The sequence below is a fragment of the Phalacrocorax aristotelis genome, chromosome Z (assembly GCF_949628215.1).
Source record: "Phalacrocorax aristotelis chromosome Z, bGulAri2.1, whole genome shotgun sequence".
Lineage (NCBI taxonomy): Eukaryota > Metazoa > Chordata > Aves > Suliformes > Phalacrocoracidae > Phalacrocorax > Phalacrocorax aristotelis.
The window spans coordinates 30,555,030-30,572,653 of NC_134311.1; the positions used below are offsets into that span (position 1 = coordinate 30,555,030).

Below are 17,624 nucleotides of genomic sequence, written 5' to 3' on the forward strand. Positions count from 1 at the left end.
CCCCGCCTCGGAGTTGGGGGGTAGCGGTGGAGTGGACAGGGCGGCGGCGGCCACCCCCCGCCTGCGGGGACCTGGGCCGGGGTCCGGATCCCTTTGTCCGGAGCCGTAGGCGGCAACAAAGGACGGGGTTGGCGCGCCTCGCGGCAGGGCGGGGAGGAGAGGGGCGGGGCCTGCCTCCCTCTCTCGCGCGCCAGCTGACAGTTTCGGCTGGTGGCGGGTTTTGAATTTAGTCTCCAGCCGGCGGCGCGGGGCGGAGCCCGGCCCGTCTCGGGCGGCGATTGGCCGGCGGGCGGGCGGGGGCGTGGCTGGGCCGGCACCGGCCATATTGGGTGGCGGCGCAGAGGTCGCTGGCGCGCTAGACGCGGTGTGGGGTTTGCCTGTTCGTCCCATTTCCTCCACCAGCCCTCGTCGGCTGCGTGCTTGGTTGTCCCGTTACCGCCGCGGCACCTCCAGCCTCCACCCTCAGGCTCCTTCACTATGGCGGCCAGCACGCCGTCCGGCGCGATGCTGGGGTCGCGGAGCCGGACCCCGGTGACCCCGGGGGTCGCCACTGCGCTCAGCCCCACGCGCATCTCCCGGCTGCAGGAGAAGGAAGAGCTGCGGCAGCTGAACGACCGCCTGGCCACCTACATCGAGAAGGTGCGGAGCCTGGAGGCCGAGAACAGCGCTCTGCAGCTGCAGGTCAGCGAGCGGGAGGAGGGGCGCGGCCGGGAGGTCACCAGCCTGAAGACAGTCTACGAGGCCGAGCTGGCCGACGCCCGCCGGGCGCTGGACGACACGGCGCGGGGGCGGGCGAAGCTACAGATCGAGCTGGGGAAGCTCCGCGCCGAGCACGAGGTGCTGCAGGGCAGGTGAGCGGGGACGGGGACACACACGCGTGAGGGGAAACGCGGGTGAGCCGGGGCCGGCGGCCGGGCCGAGCGGTGCCCGCCGTTCCCACCCGGCGGGAAGGGGCCGCCGGCGGCGGCTGCCGCCTCCTCGGGCTTTGAATGAATGAGAGAGAGGCAGCGCCGCCCGGCCCCGCTCTGCCCCGCCCCGGCGGGAAGCGGCGGCACGGTCGCCGCGCCGGCCTCGGCCCCGGCCCGGCTCCCGCAGCGCAGCCCGCCAGCCGGGCCCGCGGGGAGGCGGCGGCGGGAGCCCGGCCGCCAGAGAGGAGCAGCCGCCGTGAGCCCGTCGCCCCGGAGGGCGAAGCCCGCCGCCTGAAGCGGTGCTGGCGGCGCGCTGGAAACTTGGCCCGAGCTCACCCTCATGAAATGGAGGTCGGGGGGATGCGGAGCTTCAGTCCGGGTGGCCCTCCGCCCCTCCCCGTGCAGACAGAACACTCTGTCCGTGAGGCTGAAGTTGCCTCAGGATGAAAAATGCAGAGTGATGACAGCCTGTGTGGTAGCTGTTGCGGGTCTAGGCTTTCTAAATGTCCTTTCCGAAAGATGTTCACTTTGTAACATCTGTGAAAATACGCCTCTGGATCATGGGGGATTGTGCTGCAGCTGCGGCCCCTGAAGAGTGAAGTCTTACTGCTTAATAGTCTGTCAATAACTGTCTTAAACATATCACCTCCCTGCACAACACCGACTACAGCTCGGGACAAGAACTCCCTAATAGTTTAGTAACGCAAGCACTTAATGCTATTTAAGGCTACCAGATTCTACATGAACTTGTCTTTGTCGTTTGGTGGCAGATCTTACTACGCCATGCAGTTTCTTAAGTCGTCTTTGAGTATTTTTAAGGTGGATATCTAAGCTTATCTGTAATTCTATTAACAAAGTCTTAAAAAAGAGCAAAGGCTTTTTCTCACCTGATTTGGCACACGCTCCCTGATGGCTTCTTTCTTAAAGTGGTTAAGTCATTAAAACCTGACAAAAATACTCTTAAAACACATTTTACACGAGTGTGCGTGGGGGTACTGGTAGTCATAAAGATGTCTGTTTGCATGGTGTGACGAGAATGTGCGTTCTCTTGGCAGAATTTTCCTCGCCCTTTCAGAAAGCTGAAGTGCAGTGTGGTGTGTATACTGGCTTTAGTTTAAATACGGATAGAGTAACTGTAGTAGTTCTGATCTGGCTAATGGAGCCACCTGAAAAAATCATCATCTTTTAGTCCCTTGCCAAATTAGTGCATCGGACTAAAGCTTCTCTGGCTTTTTTGAAGTGCTGTACAACTATCCTTACTCTTCCTCTGTCAAACTTAATTTTAAGGCCCAGTCACCTATTTGTTGGGTTCTCTGATTTTTCTGAATTTGATCTCATATATATGGTGTGATTCCCTGAATTTAAGCACCAGAAGCTTATTCTGTTGACATTCTTTATCCCTTGGGAAAAACTGCTTTTGCTTCTGTAGTTGATATTGCTATATACATTGGACTTGTTGTCTACTCTATCTCTAGGGTGCCTGCCATGCAGTGGGTACTGCTGTAGTTGAATAAATATGAAGGCTTCTTTTGATGTTTCAAATCTTCAAGGACTGGGGGGGGGGTGGAAGTGAGGTAAAAAAACACCAAACCTCCCTATTTCTGCTCTCAGGAAGGGATGGGGAAATGATACACATGATTATGAAGAAAAAGGAGGCTTGTGACACGTAGAATGGAGATAAGCCAAAATAAATCTCTTATCTCAAGGCTGTATTGTGGAGAAAACAACCCATGTATTTTTGAGTTTAGGCATCTAGAACTTTTCGGTATCTCTTAGGAGGTGGAGCAGAGGGAGGGTCTTGCAGTCTACCACTTCGGTGAGTGTGGCGTTACTCACCGGAGCCGGATTAGCTAGTGCTAAGTCTGTTATGTAAAGCCTGCCATCCTGTGGCTATAGTGCTAAAATATCCAAACATTATTTTTATTTCTACAGATGCTTTTTTGCAAGCCTTTGTGCGCACATCTCTCTTGAGCAGGATGCTGACTGCACATGCTTGCATGTAATCTTGCAAAAGCATCTTTTAGATTTGAGTTTGCTGAGAAGTATTGCTGTTGTTTCTTATAAGTAGTGCAGTGATTAAGAGAGTAGTGAATGTATTAATTCTTTAACACTTTTGAATCTTATTCTTAAGAATCTTTACCCAACTTTCAGTCTCCTCAGTCTAGTGTTGTGAAATCTGATTTTTTTTTTTTTACTTCTGCAAAGAGAAGTGTGAAGGCTGAAGAAGAATGTGCTAGCTGTTGTCTTATTAAGCCTGAATCTGTCCGTTCCTGTAAAATGTTTGTAGTTTGATTATAAAAATCTAGAACTTCTAAATGCTACTACTCTTACTAGAGAAATGTGGGTATTCGAGAGAGAAAGAGTCTACTTCAAGGAGGAAGGACATGTTACATATTTCAACACAGCTGCTTGTGCCATCTAAAGGTCAACAGTCATTTTGATTCCTAAGTGTGGTTTTCCTTTCCCCTGTGTTTCATCGTAGCCTGTTGTAGCATTATTTGTGAATAATTATTTTAGGCTGAAGAGTGTGGGTTTTTGTTTATGTGATATTGCTTTACTTTTCTCATTTTATTTCTTTGACATATGCCATTTTAGGGAATAAACCCCTAGAAACTGTTTGACTGCTTGTATAGACATGAAAACTAATTTGAATGGTAATTGGAAAAGCTTGTGTTTGATTTTGTGAAGAAAAGACACCTGTACCTCTGCACCAGTGCAGTTCCAGTGATGGCAGAGACTATTGTATGGACAGAATTTGGGTATCTTTCCCCAGATATGTGGAACTTTGCCATTAGGTATGATTAGACAGGTGCTGCAAAGCAGTTCACTATGCTACAGCTTCTGCTTATGGAGGATGGGCCTATAGACAGTGAACACCAATTTTCATTGAGGAGTTGGTCTGTTAGTTGGAAATGGGCTATTTGCAGCCCAGACAGTGGATCTGCACAAGTTCCTGCATGGATAAAAAAGGCAGTGAAGATAATTCACTTCTTTCCAGCCTATGGAAGGAGCCTTCTGATGGGATAACTTATTTCTTCCTGTGAAGATTCTGGAGCAAGTAGGATGCTTTTTACAGGGGCTAGCTAAAGAGAAAACGAGGTGCCTTTAGTAAACGCATAGTTTCCCCTTTCTGTGTATGCCTTTCAGACTTGTTTGACACTCTGAGTTCCCACTATATTTAGATTTCTACACCCCCAGCAAAATGTTAAGCTATCTGTCTGTTCTATCAGATGAGAAATCAGAACTAAGTAGTTGATTTAAATTAGAGTAAACTAAGCCAAGACAAAATGTTTTTGTTGGTGTCTCTCAAGTTTAAGATTCAGGTTTCACCTTGTTTTATTAGTCAGCAGTCTACTTTGGGGACATTTCTATACTTCCTAACCACTTTTTCTGCTTTATTCCAGCTATGCAAAAAAGGAATCTGATCTTAATGGAGCTCAAGTCAAACTTAGAGAGTTTGAAGTAGCTCTGAATTCTAAAGAAGCTGCGCTGGCCACAGCCCTTGGTGATAAGAGAAGTCTGGAGGGAGAAATTGAGGATTTAAAAGATAAAATTGTAGAGGTGAGAAGAAGAAATATTTAATCACCAAGCTTCTTCCAGCAAATGAGGTAGTTTTATGTATAATACATGCATAGTAAGAGCTGTCACTCTGGTAAAATGAAACTTTGTAGCCAAAAGATGGTTGCAAACCTGTCATCTCGTCACAACTAGCACAAACTGCTTCACTGTCAACATTGGAAGCAGTATTGAGTAGGTATCTGTGTCCAGTACTGTTCAGTTTATTAATAACATGGACGGTGGAATAGAACGCTTTTAAAGCTGCAGACTTTGAAATTGTGAGGGGTGGTACTTACGTTGAAGAAAGCAGGTCAAGAGTCAAAATAAACCTGACAAATTGTAGAACTGTTTCAAGGAAGAGGCTGACCTCACAAGTACATATAACAAATAACGGACAAATAACAGTTTGTGATTCTTCTCTGCCCTCCTTTTGGTTCTGCCAGTGGTTCACAATCTTCTGGGCATCTGATAGTACAAAGAGGGGAAAAAAGTCTTGTGCTAGTTTTGTTAACCTTTTGAAATGCATGTTTTGTGATCTTAAGCAACACCACCCCAAGGCGATGAGTTGAGGAGACCAGGAAACTGGAATTTGCCACAGAGGAAAACTGAAGTTTTGTAAGGATAATTGATTAGTATTTTAGTGCTAGTTACCAATGTGAAATACCTAGAACTCATTTCTGCAAGTGATTGCAAAGGAGGTGGGTGGAGAGATTAGTGGTGTAAATATGGGATTTGATTGTCACGTTCAACCTTAACATGGGGTTAGCTTTACTTCTAGGTAGCTGAGGTCATTGTGTTATGTGAGTTTTGCTACATAATCATTGTCTTGATTCTTTTATTTCTTTTTTTCTTAAAGCTTGAATTTTCTTTAGCTGCTGCCAAGGAACAGCTTGCAAATGAAACTTTACTGAAGGTGGATCTTGAAAACCGTTGTCAGAGTCTTACTGAGGAATTGGAATTCCGTAAAAATGTGTATGAGGAGGTAAATTCTTTAATCTCTAGAATTCACATTTTTAAAGGGAAGACAACTGGGGGCTCGTTCCAGAGTATTAAAATAATTTAGAATTGGAGCGATGTCTAGGAAGTCACGTGGTCTGAACTCCCATTCTAGCTGGAAGATTTCCAACTTTTTTTCCTAGGGAAAATGCTAACTCATGAAGTAGCTTCATGTAACGTTGTTTCGTGTTAAATTCTGCCCCTGGTATTGCAATGTAGGTATCTCCTCATAGTAATGAGGAAGTAGGTTAATAATTCTCACTGAGGAAATCGCCCTGTGTTTTTACTGAAAGTTTCAATGTCAGACAAACTAATGCTGATCCACAAGGCTAGGTAAAATCTGCATTGCTATCCGTTCAACGGATAGTCTTCTAAAACTTGTTTTGTCTCATATTTGCTGAATGTTATTTTATTTTTCTGTTTTTATTAGGAAATCAATGAAACAAGAAGAAAACATGAAACTCGCTTGGTTGAGGTTGATTCTGGACGTCAAATTGAATATGAAAATAAACTGGCTCGAGCCCTTTGTGAAATAAGAGAACAGCATGATGCACAAGTGAAGCTGTACAAAGAAGAGCTTGAACAGACTTACCATGCCAAAGTGAGAACATCTCTTCATTCAGTTGTCTGATGTACTTTATTATTGTTTTATTTAACGGAAAGGAACCCTAATTACTTGCATTCCAGATAATTTTATTATGGACCTTGATTTAAAATTAGCATGCTTTTGAATGTGAATTTACATTTTCAGGTCTCATTTTGGGAGCAGCTTTAATCCTCAGGAAGTACAATAATAGAGTGTGAAGGTGAATTGTGGGGAAGAAGTGGTTAGTATTGGGATTACTATGAATTCAAGGGAACTTCATGTGTTATTATGTATCAGTTGTAACATAGTCTTGAAAATCAATAAGGTGTCCCATGTTTTGCATAAAAATTATCTCATAATAGGGCTTGCTGAGAAGACAGCACCCTGAGTGCTCTGACCTTGTACAAAACATGTGGTGTCTTACCACACCCAACGATTTCTACTTTTCACTCTTCTAGAGAGGAAGCATAGTGAAGCTGAAACCAGTTATACTTCATAATTTCCTTCCTCTACTATGACTCAGCATTTCTGTCAGGAGGGCTCCTGATGTCTCAACTGAACCTGATTTTTCTGTCTATTCTTGTTGCAGTTAGTACTTTGTTTTTAGAAGTAGGATGTTACAGCAGAAAAGTTGATAAAAACTGAATTTATTAGCATAGTTCTTAGTCTTTACAGTCTTAACAGTGTGCGGTTGCTGATCTTCAGAGCTTCAGTGTGACTTGGAAAAACTTATTTAAAGATCTAGCCAAAAATGTTTTTTATGTTTCTAGTCTGAAAAACCTTTCATAAATGGAGCTTTCTTGTTCCCTCTCTTCATGTATACTTTTTCTATATTTTTTTTTACTTTTATTTTTAAAAAGTTTGGGGTTTTTTGATTCCATTTCGTCTGCAACTACAAGTTCAGTAATTAGTTTGTGGTGCTGCTCAAGTTGATGTGGTAGTGTTCAGCAGGAATGATGCAGCTGGTTTAAAAAAATAAAATTATTTGAACTTGAAGTTGTGATAGTTTGAAGCAGTAGTGACTCATGGCACTGGGACTATAATCTGAAGGCATGTTACCAATTTGCTTATGTTGGCTGAAAATTAACAAAAGTTTTCTTGGTTTTTTTTGAGAACTGGTAGTTCCAGTTTAGCTTCTTCTCTCTAAGCCTACTCAAAACCAGTGCTACAATAATTAGATATATAAACACTGGCCAGCATGAAAACTGAGCTTAGCAGTCCAACTTCAGTAATGTCTACAAGGGAAACTTTATTTATTCTAGGATTAAAAACTCTTCAGAGGATTGTGATTTCAGGTAGGGCAATCCAGCATGGTAATTGCACCACCATATTTAACCCCTAAAGAGAGACATGTTTCATTGTGTTAGAGCTGCAGAGAGGAACTTTGCGGCTTAGTGTTGTGTGTGGTTTTTAGTGACTCATTTTTTCTTTTAATAAAAGTTACTTTGAAACTGATGCCTTAGTTTGATCTAATTCAGCTTGAGAATGCTAGACTGTCCTGCGAGATGAGCAATTCTGCAACCAACTCAGTAAGAGAAGAACTGAATGAAAGTCGTATACGTATTGAAAATCTCTCTTCCCATCTCAACAGCCTTCAGAAAGAGGTAACAAGCTGTTTGTGAATCTTCAGTCTTGCTAATAACAGTTGTTGATTTTTATACTAAAGGGCTTTCTTCCCCCTAACTTGTAGGTATGTTCAGCGTCATTACTTGATTTTTGTCTTCTGTTCTACTGCTCTGTACTCTTTCAAGTTTCTTAATGTCTTCTTTTGACAAAGTCTGATTTTTTTTCTTCTCTTTTTTCTTCTGTGCAGTATCCTGCTACAGAGTGAGTATTTGAAAGGTGGTACTGTTAACTGGCTTTTGCGGAAACTTGCAGATAGATGGGAGGGTTTTAGACAAGAGCTCTGTATTAATTTCTTCAACGGTCAAGAACTTTTCAGTTCTGTTCTGTAGTAACTGGACAACCTAGCATAGGATTTCACAAAGCAACATTCAAAGCCAGAGCTGGAATATGCAGTCTCTGTTTGGTGTATTTTCATCCTAGTTCCAGTTTGCATCAAAAAAATGAAGTGATGTTACCAGGATTAGGATGAAATATGAGACTGAGGAAATACATCAAATAACTGTACTTGAGTATTTGTAGAGCAGGGACTTGAGCAGAAAATAATTACACTTAGGTCACAAAGCACATAGATCATGCCCGAAGAAGTATGACACAACCTATGACAAGCCATATGTTCAGTACTGTCATGTTCCCTGCAGTGGAAAATCTAGAGTAAAAATAGAAAAAATGTTAGGAGTTGGTTTTGAAGTGGGCTTTTGCAACCTACTAATCAGTTGCAAATGCAGCAAAACATTTATTTCTTTGAAAAATATAAAATGTTAGTAATGTTCGGCTCTGATCCTTTCTGTGATACATTTTGAATTGTATACCTCCTGTACAGTAGACTCTTGTAGGACTTAAAAATTGTCTGTATTTCAAGCAAAGAATCTAAATGCAGGGGATGTTATTTCATTATTTTCTAAATAACTTGGCAGATGCTAGTGAGTCTTCCCAGTTTTCCTGTTATATAGGCAACTTAGTCTCTGGAAGAGATCAGGTGATGTAATGAATGTGCATGAGGTTACACAAGAATTGGATTAAGAGTTTTGTCTACTTAGATCTTATTTCTGCCATTATATTACCATCTTTTTTTTGGTCATTCAGTCAACAGGTGCTCCTGAGGGGTTTTTCCTCCTTAATTACCTGTGTTCTGTTGCTTCGTTGGGAGTGACAGCCAGGTTCAGAGAACTTGCTTCTGAATTTGCGGAGGTGTTAGTTGTTAACTTCTGGGCTACCAAAACCAACTTCTGCCAGTTTGACTGTAATTGTCCACCAAAAAACCCACTATGGTATTGCTAGCGATGCCAACCAGTAGAGTTTTGTTTTTCATTTGCTAGCACTAACTGTAGGTTTGTTCTCATGGAAGAAAAGTCGCTTATCGTGGATCTGGTTTGAGTTAGCAGCACTGAGCTCTGTAGTAGTTTCCTCTGGGATCTTCCATGTGATACTTAACTCCTTTTATTAAATTTCTTATCTGACTCTTAATATTGACAACCAGTTACACTGGTCCTCTGCGTCAGCCTTTTAGACTGCATGTTTTCATTGTCTCTGAACTATGATGACTTCCTAAGTGGAGCACCTGCATAGCAAGCGTGGTGAGTTAATCAGACAACGTGATTGTGGGGCATTTGTTCCTGTGTCTGTCCTTTAATCAGAAAAAAAAAAAAACCCACACAAAACAAAAAAAAACAAACTCAAGAGACTATTAAACAGAGAAAGTAGGCTCAGGGAAAGTAAACCTTAAAGATGTCATCATTTAGCCTTTCTTTGATAAGCATTCCTTTCTGCATATACAATATTAAATTCTACTGCCTTGATGTGATTTTTAAAGTATGTGGCAAACTAGTTTTCTTTGTGGAACACTTATCACTGAACTTTCAGCAAGCCTTGAAGGCTTTGGTAACAGGTAGACAGGCTTTCGCTGATGACAGCTCCTATTCCTTTAGAGGAACTTCCTCTCAGAATTCAGAATTGGCAGCAATGAACAGGAGCAGGAAGCTGACATCTGAAAGCTAAAGAGCAGTTACTTACTGCAGGATCTGAAATACATTTTGCTGCACTTTGATTCTGTGTCCTGTCCAGCGCTTGACTCTTAAGCTCAGCTTTTCTTGACTGAGTAAATTCAGGTGTAGTAATATGTCTTCAAATCTCAGAAAAATGGAGCAGGTAGGAACTCAAGGGATTATGTTTGTAGTAGATGGGGTGGAGAATGGGAAGTTGTATGTGGGTGAGTCTGAATTCAGAAAGAGAGGCAGGATGCTTAACCTAATGTTTTGAATTCTGTGTTGCCTGAATAGCAGAGCGCATAGAGGTTTGGGTGAGCTTTCCTTTGCATCACTGATGTTTTCGATGCTCTCTAGTGTAGAGCATGGCAAGACAGAGTGCAAGAGCTTGAGGACAGCTTGGCCAAGGAGCAGGAAAAGTGTCACAAAATGCTCGCCCAGAAAGAGAAGGAAGTGGCAGAAATGAGACATCTGATGCAGGAGCAGCTGAATGACTATGAACAACTCCTGGATGTTAAACTGGCACTTGATATGGAAATCATTGCATATCGGAAATTGCTGGAGGGTGAGGAGGAGAGGTATGAAAGAACTTGCAACAAATGCTGGTATCTGTGTGCTTCCTTGCTTGTCTCATTCTCTGTTAAAAGGCAGTTCTGAATGGGAATGCTGCTTTGCTACAGTTTCCAAGGCATTGTTTGTTTTTGCCCTTCCTGTCTGACACACGTACTTCTAAGTCTTCATGAGACCAAGCTGCTTGAGTATCAGACCAATGATTCTCAGAAGTACAAACACCATTTTTCTATTAAGAGTCAGTACTGAGGATGTAATGAATTGTCATTTTTAAGTCTATTTGGTGCCGTGGTTAATATTAGTTTTCAGAGTTAATTGCAGGGTTATTTAATTGTTAGCCAAATATCTTTAAGTATGGAATAATTTTAGTAAAGTAATAGCTGTTATGATTGCCCAGCCTATCAGCTAGCTGTGTTTTCCACATCTGACCCCAGAGTTCAGCAATCCTGAGAATTTTTTGCCTGGTAAGTCACAGCTGCCATTTAAAGTAGTTTGATACTTCACTGTTTTCTGAATGACATCCTACTGGTCCAGGCTAATTCTTCTCAAGTGTGGGGATGAAACAGTAAAAGCTCTTGTGCCATTGGGTGTTTGCATAAATTTCCTACAGTGGCTTAAGTCCCTCCAAGAGTTTTTTTTTTCTTTACTTCTTCTGTCTGCCAGGGAATGCAGTCTTTAACAAATGCATAGAGATGTCTTTTATGATCTTAATGTAGTAGTCCATCAGTATTCTATGTTCTAAAAGCATTAATCAGCTGTTTTGACAACACTTTATTTAATGCTTCGAAAAGTACCTAACACTTCACTTTTTCATGTAACACTCTCTGTTTACTATATTCCTGTGCCTTTTTCTTCCCATAGAATTATACAGCAGAGAGAGGAAGAAAGTTTATAGGAAAGGGTGGGAAAAGTAAAACCAAAACGTGATGTATGCATACTTCTTTCATTCTTCAATATAGGTTGAAACTTTCTCCAGGCTCATCTTCCCATGTGAAGGTTTCACGGGCTTCATCAAGCCGTAGTGTGCGTACAACCAGAGGGAAGAGGAAGAGGATTGATGTGGAGGAATCTGAAGCTGGCAGTAGTGTTAGCATTTCCCACTCAGCTTCTGCCACTGGAAATGTCTCTATTGACGCAATAGATGTTGATGGAAAATTCATCCGCTTGAAGAACACCTCTAAACAGGTTTGAAAATCCACACATCACGACTTTGCAATGGAATGATTAGAGGTAGAAGGCATCCACAGCACTGTTTCACACCACAGATTTGTGTTGACACAAGCTAAAGCACACTGTATAAAAGGTGGCAGTAAGAAACTAGTGCCTCACAGAATAAGCTTTCACCCGGTATTCTGGATTGATGATGACTTCTTCCTAACGATTTTTAATGCTTTTCATAGCAATTGTTTTATTGGTAGGTTGCCCACCCACCGAAGTGTTATATCACTCTTCATAGTTCTGCCTTGTAAGTGATCTGCCTGTAAAGCTTTACACGTAACATTCTTACTGATAGGAAATAATGCAAGCAGACATTAGACTGCTTTAGAAGTCTTTTAAGAACTTTCTCTGCCTTATAAAGCCCCAAAAGAAATACATACTGATCCAAAATTAATGTCTAAATTTAATTGCCTGTCCCCCTTGTACTTGCATATAGCTTCTCTAAATCATAGTTTTCCTTCTATTTTGGCTGTGCCCACAGTTTTTAGGAGCTAAGATGCTAACTGTTATATTCAGTACGTTCTCCCCCTGCCCCCCCTTTCCCCACCCCCTGACATTACTTATAACTTCTGCTGAAGAAAAACAAGCCCTGCGCTATATACAGTTCCCTCACAGGAGGTGCTGGAGACTGAGGACTATAATTTCTTAAATCCTTTGTCTGGGAGAAAAGAGAATTGAGCATTGTTTCATTAGGACACCAGAATTACAAGATGTAATTTCTTGCAGACTTGATTTCAGAGAAGGTTGAAGTAATTCTTGCTTTCTCCTGTGCTGTCTGTACCTCAGCTGTGTGTAGAAGTGTTAGCTGCATTCTTTGTTTACAGTGACACACAGGCTTTGTCTAATGCCATCAGATCCTTTACCTTCACTAAAAAGTGGCTCATGTTGATCTTTTAGATGACAAAGATTGGTCTGATTCCTCTCTGTCCCCTCTATCAATGAAGACAGACTCCTTCAGATGGCGATACATATGTATCTTAATTACCTGCCTGGGCTGTTGGCTGAGTGTGCTGACTACATTTACTGAATGAAAGAAACCTTGACAACTGGTTTGGTCTAGACACCTAAGAGTTTAGATGACTAAATTCAGGCAAATGAAAGATAATTTCTAGGGAGTCAGGACCAGCCATTTTTTTCCCTTTTTGAGGTTTTTTTTCAGGCTTACAGGATTCACCTTACACACACATGCATTGTTACCATATGGGTTTGCCTCACTTTTATTTAACCACTCGTTCATTGTTCTGTGGAAGGATCATGAGTTCTGTTACCAGTAGACATGGATGGGTTTGGTTATAGTGCTTTGCTGGGGGTCTATATTTGAGCAACTGTCTATAGTGGAGTGTAATAAGCTGTACTCGGGAAATTTCCACAGGTGTTTGACAGTTTATTTATGTGTGAGTATGTGTGTATATATAGGGGGGTGTGTGTGTATATATATATCTAAAAGAGAAAATACCCAAAATCCTCTTGGAGCATGGCATTTTGTTGCAATGACCAACGGAATATCAACATCCATTAAGGTAAGATTGTGCATTTTAGATGGTCTTAACTGTTTCCAGGCTCCAGCGGCAACTGTTTTTAATGTTTGGAAACTGACTGTTTGGGAGAATTTAAAAAAGATCTATGATCGTTTTGAAATAGTAATTCTGTAATGATGACTTGTTTATATTTTTCTATTAGATTTGCTAGTGCTTTTCAAATAGTTGATAGGGGAAAAAGCTGAAAGGAAAAAAAATGTAGGTCTTGCAAAGGAGTATATAGCGGGAGGTGTGCATATGTAGAAACACATTTTAAGATGACCAGAATATTTTGTTTTCTAAGAAGATTGCTTGTCATTCTGTGCTTAAAAAAATGTGTAATATTTGTAAGGGGATTTTAATATATTTTTATGTATTTTTCTTGATCAAGCTATAATAATACTGATGCAAATTATAAACATTAGTTAATATAACATCAGAATTGAAAAAAAAGGATGTATTAAGCTTTAACTTGAAATAAGAGGTAAGACAAATTTATCTAAAATTATTCTAACTGCATGCTGATGATCAAGCAATAATAAACATTTTTACTCAACTAACTTTATGTGCCTCATGGCCTTATATGTAAAATACCCTACCTGTATAGCAGAAAATGGCTGCTGATGGTACTTTTTTTTCTCCTTTTTATTAGGATCAACCTATGGGAGGCTGGGAGATGATCCGAAAAATAGGGGACATGTCTGCTAGTTACAGATATAGCTTGAGATATATACTAAAGGCTGGCCGAACTGTTACAGTAAGTTGTCAAGCTTCAGCTGTTCAGTTGAATTGGGCTTTAGGCCAACTTGTGTGTGTCAACAAGAGACAACATTTTTAGTTTTGTCCTTTCTATGTACATATTCAGAAAATAATCACCTATATTTGTATTGGGCATTAGTTGTATCAGCTGCCGGGAAGAAGTGGGACAGAGCCACATTTTTCAGAAACTTACTTTATATATGGAGCAATGATTTTGACTGTAAACAGGTGCATTTACATATTCAAAAGTCTCTGCATTAAAAAACCCATAGGGCCGTTTTATTTTAAGAAACTTTGGAAATAGGTAGGCAGAGACTTGTATTTTTTTAACTGGAGGAGATTCACCAGCGTCACTTAAATGGAATACATGAACTCAGTAAATAACATGGAAATGTATAAGACTAGCAAACAATGCTCGCGTGTGTCGTCTTTTAACAGATCTGGGCTGCAGATGCTGGAGTACCTTCTGCCCCTCCCACTGACCTCGTCTGGAAAAACCAGAAATCTTGGGGCACGGGTAGAGATGTGAAAGTTGTGCTGAAAAATTCCCAGGGAGAGGTAAAGTACCTCAGATGTGTCTAAAGTTGTCTTTCTGAGGTGCCATCCCCTATAAAGATGCAGGTAGAACTGTTATTAGGACTCCACACATGAATGCACATGAGTGTTTTACAAAAGTTCCCTCATTTTGCTGTCCAACCAAGCATACTGTACCCCTCTCTGTCTTAACTGCAGTTTAGGAATGCAGTCTATTGAAGCATGTGAATTTTTTTCCCTATAGCATAAGTAGCAGAAGAATGACTTGTTCAGACACTGCCCTCTTGCAGGAATCGGGCAGTGCCTTAGAATACGCTTTGAAAAGAAAAGGTTTTAGTAAACTCTTGAGTGATTTGTCTCCTAAATTAGCTTTCCTTAAAACCATGTGTTCATGGGGGTTGGGGAATGTTACAGTGAAACTCACTTTAAGCCATGAGGCATTAATTCTGGGAAGGTGAGAGTTAAAACTTTGGGTAGGACAGTCATTATGACATCTTGCAATTGAAAGAATATATTTAAATGTATAAAAGTAGATTTTGGAAGAACTTGAGTGTGTTTTTAGACTCTTTAATGGTGAAGAGATTTAAAACTAAGGTGTTATGAATGTTGTTTATGCACAGCAGTACATGAAAAGTATATAGACAAAATCAGTACAAGCAGCTTTCCCAGCAGTTGGAATTCCCATTTCTCAAAATCTAAGTAGATTAGCACTAGATCTTTAGAGGAGTCAAGCCTTAAAAATAAAACTCTGTTGCAGGAGGTTGCTCAGAGAAGCACTGTCTTTAAAACAACTGTACATGAAGGGGAAGAGGAGGAAGCTGAGGAAGAAACAGCTGAAGTCATGGAGGAAGAAGGCGACCTTGACCACCAGCAGGTATCTTGTTTTAGGCTAACATGGTTATTTAGGATGAATTTTTGGGAAAGTATCATACCTTGTTTGGGTGTAGTTGTTCTTTTTGTTTTCTTTAATCAGTAATTGAAAGAAAGCATGAAGCTGTTTTAATAAAACAAGTATAAAAAATATTACTTCACATATTCCCTTGATGGAGAGAAGTAGATTTTTCTTAAAACAAGGTTTTAAAGCTTAAAGATAGAGGATTTTTTAAATTGTAAATCCTGTTCCTGACAAGATTTTGCCCCAGGCCAATTGTTTATGGTAAAGTTCGGCTTAAGCAGATGCACCTAAATTTACCTAAAGTTTTGAGAACTTAGATCTCTTATTTTCTGGCAGAGTAAATGAGAGATTTGAAGGCACTATTGGAGAAAATGTCTTTTGCATGCTGAAGAAATGCAACCCTGAGGCAGCGGAAAGGTGTGAGCTTGAAGTGACAACACAACACGTTCTGAAATATAAAGGAAAATACAGAGATATAAATACTTTATCATATTCTGACTTCTATCCATTACCTTATTGTTTTGACCAGTTATTAAAAAAAAAAGTAACAAACATAAGTTACTGTAGTGTGATGTTCAAGTTTGCTACTTTGCCTGAAACTTTGCTACATTTCAGTTAGTGTATTTCTCAAAGTCAGGTACAAAAGATAATGTAGAACGGTGATTAAGTTTGCATACGTAAACAGAAAACAGAGTTGGCTATGTTGGAAATTGTATTTTTTAGCAACCATGGTTTTTTTGGCCTATAACTGAATCATAACTTCATGGCATTTAATTTAAAGTCAGGTTTTTATTGCAGTTATGCAAAAGTATTGAAGTACATCCAGCTGCTCTTCTGGTTTCTGGGATTGTGTAGTTCAGCTGAAGTGTGTTACAGAGAGATTAGATTTCTTTAGATAAAAACTCTCAAGGTACTTGTATACGGTCCCTGAAGTATTCACCGCCTGTCTAAACTCAGTGATGCTTTTTGACTTGAGATTCAAATATGATAATTATTTGTGTTCTTCTGGTGCCTGTCCTCCATTACTTTATCATAAGAAAGGATGTCTACCATTCTTTTACTTACAGGGGACAACAGGTTGTACAGCTTCACATGCTGACTCTTGCTTAGACCATGCCAGGGTAATAGTTTTATGTATTAAAAATGTACGGTATATTATTCTGAGTTGCTAAATCTGGTACTGCTGGAATTTTTGTCAAAGACAACTCTTTCTATTTGTAACAGGCCCACCCAAGGACATCTAACAGAAAATGTGTGGTGATGTAAACTTCATGTCAGCCAGGTTCCTCAAATCATGGTAATCCTTGCCTGCAGAACAGAGCCTTCTTAGAAGCACAATGTATTTTTCTATTTTCTATATGTGAATTTTTGAGCTGTGAGCCTGGTGGCCTTAACTTCCTTTGCCACTGAAAAGGAAGTTTTGTAAAAGAAGTATCTAACTTTCTCACAGGATGTGAATTGTTGACACGGAACAACATACTGTTTGAAAAAATAATGTTCCTGTTCTCCAGATTTATATGCTAGGCTCTCTTTTGTATTGAAACTTTGCTGGAATAGAAATATTCCACTGTTTTGGGGATCAATTTTCTTAGATTACAGCACTCTATACTAGCCAGTTGCTGTTGACCTCTTTATATTTAGGTGCTGTTAGACAAGGGGAATGCATTTTTGATACTATGAAATCTTTTATAGTGGAGACTTTTTTTTTCCTACAGTGCAATCAAGGCTATAAATTTTTTTTAATAGAACAGGTTTGGTTTTTAAAAAAAAAAAGAAACAAAAACAAAACACCACCACCCCCCCCCCCCCCCCCCCAAACAGCAAAACCAAATGAAAACAAAAACACACACAAAAAGAACATAGCCCAGCTGATGATGTAAACACTCAGGATGAAGGATGCAGTAGAAGTTGTATTTTGGCACTCATTTCCTTCACTTAAATTTCTTATGCTGGAGTAGCATTATGTTACACGTGTGAGTTGTTAAGATAGTGTAACCAACTTAAATTTTTTAATGTGATTTTTTTTAAAAAATGTTTTAATATGGATTGCCTTGCTTGTTTACAATTTGTAGGAACAAAATCAAGTCTTTTAGAGGTCTAGTCTACATTTGTATGGAAAACAACTGTAATTTTGTCAATGTGGAAAGTTCTTCTGTCCTTTCTGCGTTAATCTAATGTCTGAAAAAGCTTTGAATAAAATCTCTTAAGATGTTATCAAGTAAAGCTTTTGGAATTTGTTTCTTCCTAGAACTGAGCTAAAACTTGAATGGGTGTTGAATACTTGGAACTGATAGGCTTTGAAGCTGGCAAAACATCCACATAAATGGAACAGTGGCAAGTGACTTGTAAAAAATTTCTACTAAATAATGGGGAACATAACTTCATGTTTGGAAAATTAATTCTTTAGAGCTTTATTCAAACCCTGTTGCATAACTGTTTCTGCATTGTTGTTGCCTCGTATATTCTTGCTGGACT

The 17,624-nt window shown here is 40.6% G+C and overlaps 1 protein-coding gene across 3 annotated transcripts; it reads left to right on the top strand.

Annotated features, from left to right (window-relative positions):
* The first annotated feature begins 303 nt into the window (after positions 1-303).
* Positions 304-17,372, top strand: LMNB1 (lamin B1). Of its 3 annotated transcripts, XM_075079476.1 has the most exons (12): positions 304-851; positions 4,313-4,469; positions 5,323-5,448; positions 5,893-6,063; positions 7,527-7,652; positions 10,014-10,234; positions 11,186-11,411; positions 13,614-13,718; positions 14,159-14,278; positions 15,012-15,128; positions 16,217-16,270; positions 16,374-16,546. In XM_075079476.1, exons 1-12 carry the CDS (start codon positions 478-480, stop codon positions 16,413-16,415), a joined length of 1,839 nt encoding a protein of 612 aa, XP_074935577.1. In that variant the 5' UTR covers positions 304-477; the 3' UTR covers positions 16,416-16,546. The 3 variants fall into 3 exon arrangements, with proteins under 3 accessions (XP_074935577.1, XP_074935575.1, XP_074935576.1); XM_075079474.1 differs by lacking the exon at positions 16,217-16,270 and having other exon boundaries at positions 314-851; positions 16,374-17,372; XM_075079475.1 differs by lacking the exon at positions 16,374-16,546 and having other exon boundaries at positions 314-851; positions 15,486-16,270.
* Positions 17,373-17,624: the final 252 nt, after the last annotated feature.

Bases quoted from the DNA above. Each gene is read 5' to 3' on its own strand.
- LMNB1 (XM_075079476.1), top strand. From the start codon at position 478: ATGGCGGCCAGCACGCCGTCCGGCGCGATGCTGGGGTCGCGGAGCCGG. The intron at 852-4,312 runs GTGAGCGGGGAC...GCTTTATTCCAG, and splicing joins CACGAGGTGCTGCAGGGCAG to CTATGCAAAAAAGGAATCTG. The intron at 14,279-15,011 runs GTAAAGTACCTC...ACTCTGTTGCAG, and splicing joins TGAAAAATTCCCAGGGAGAG to GAGGTTGCTCAGAGAAGCAC.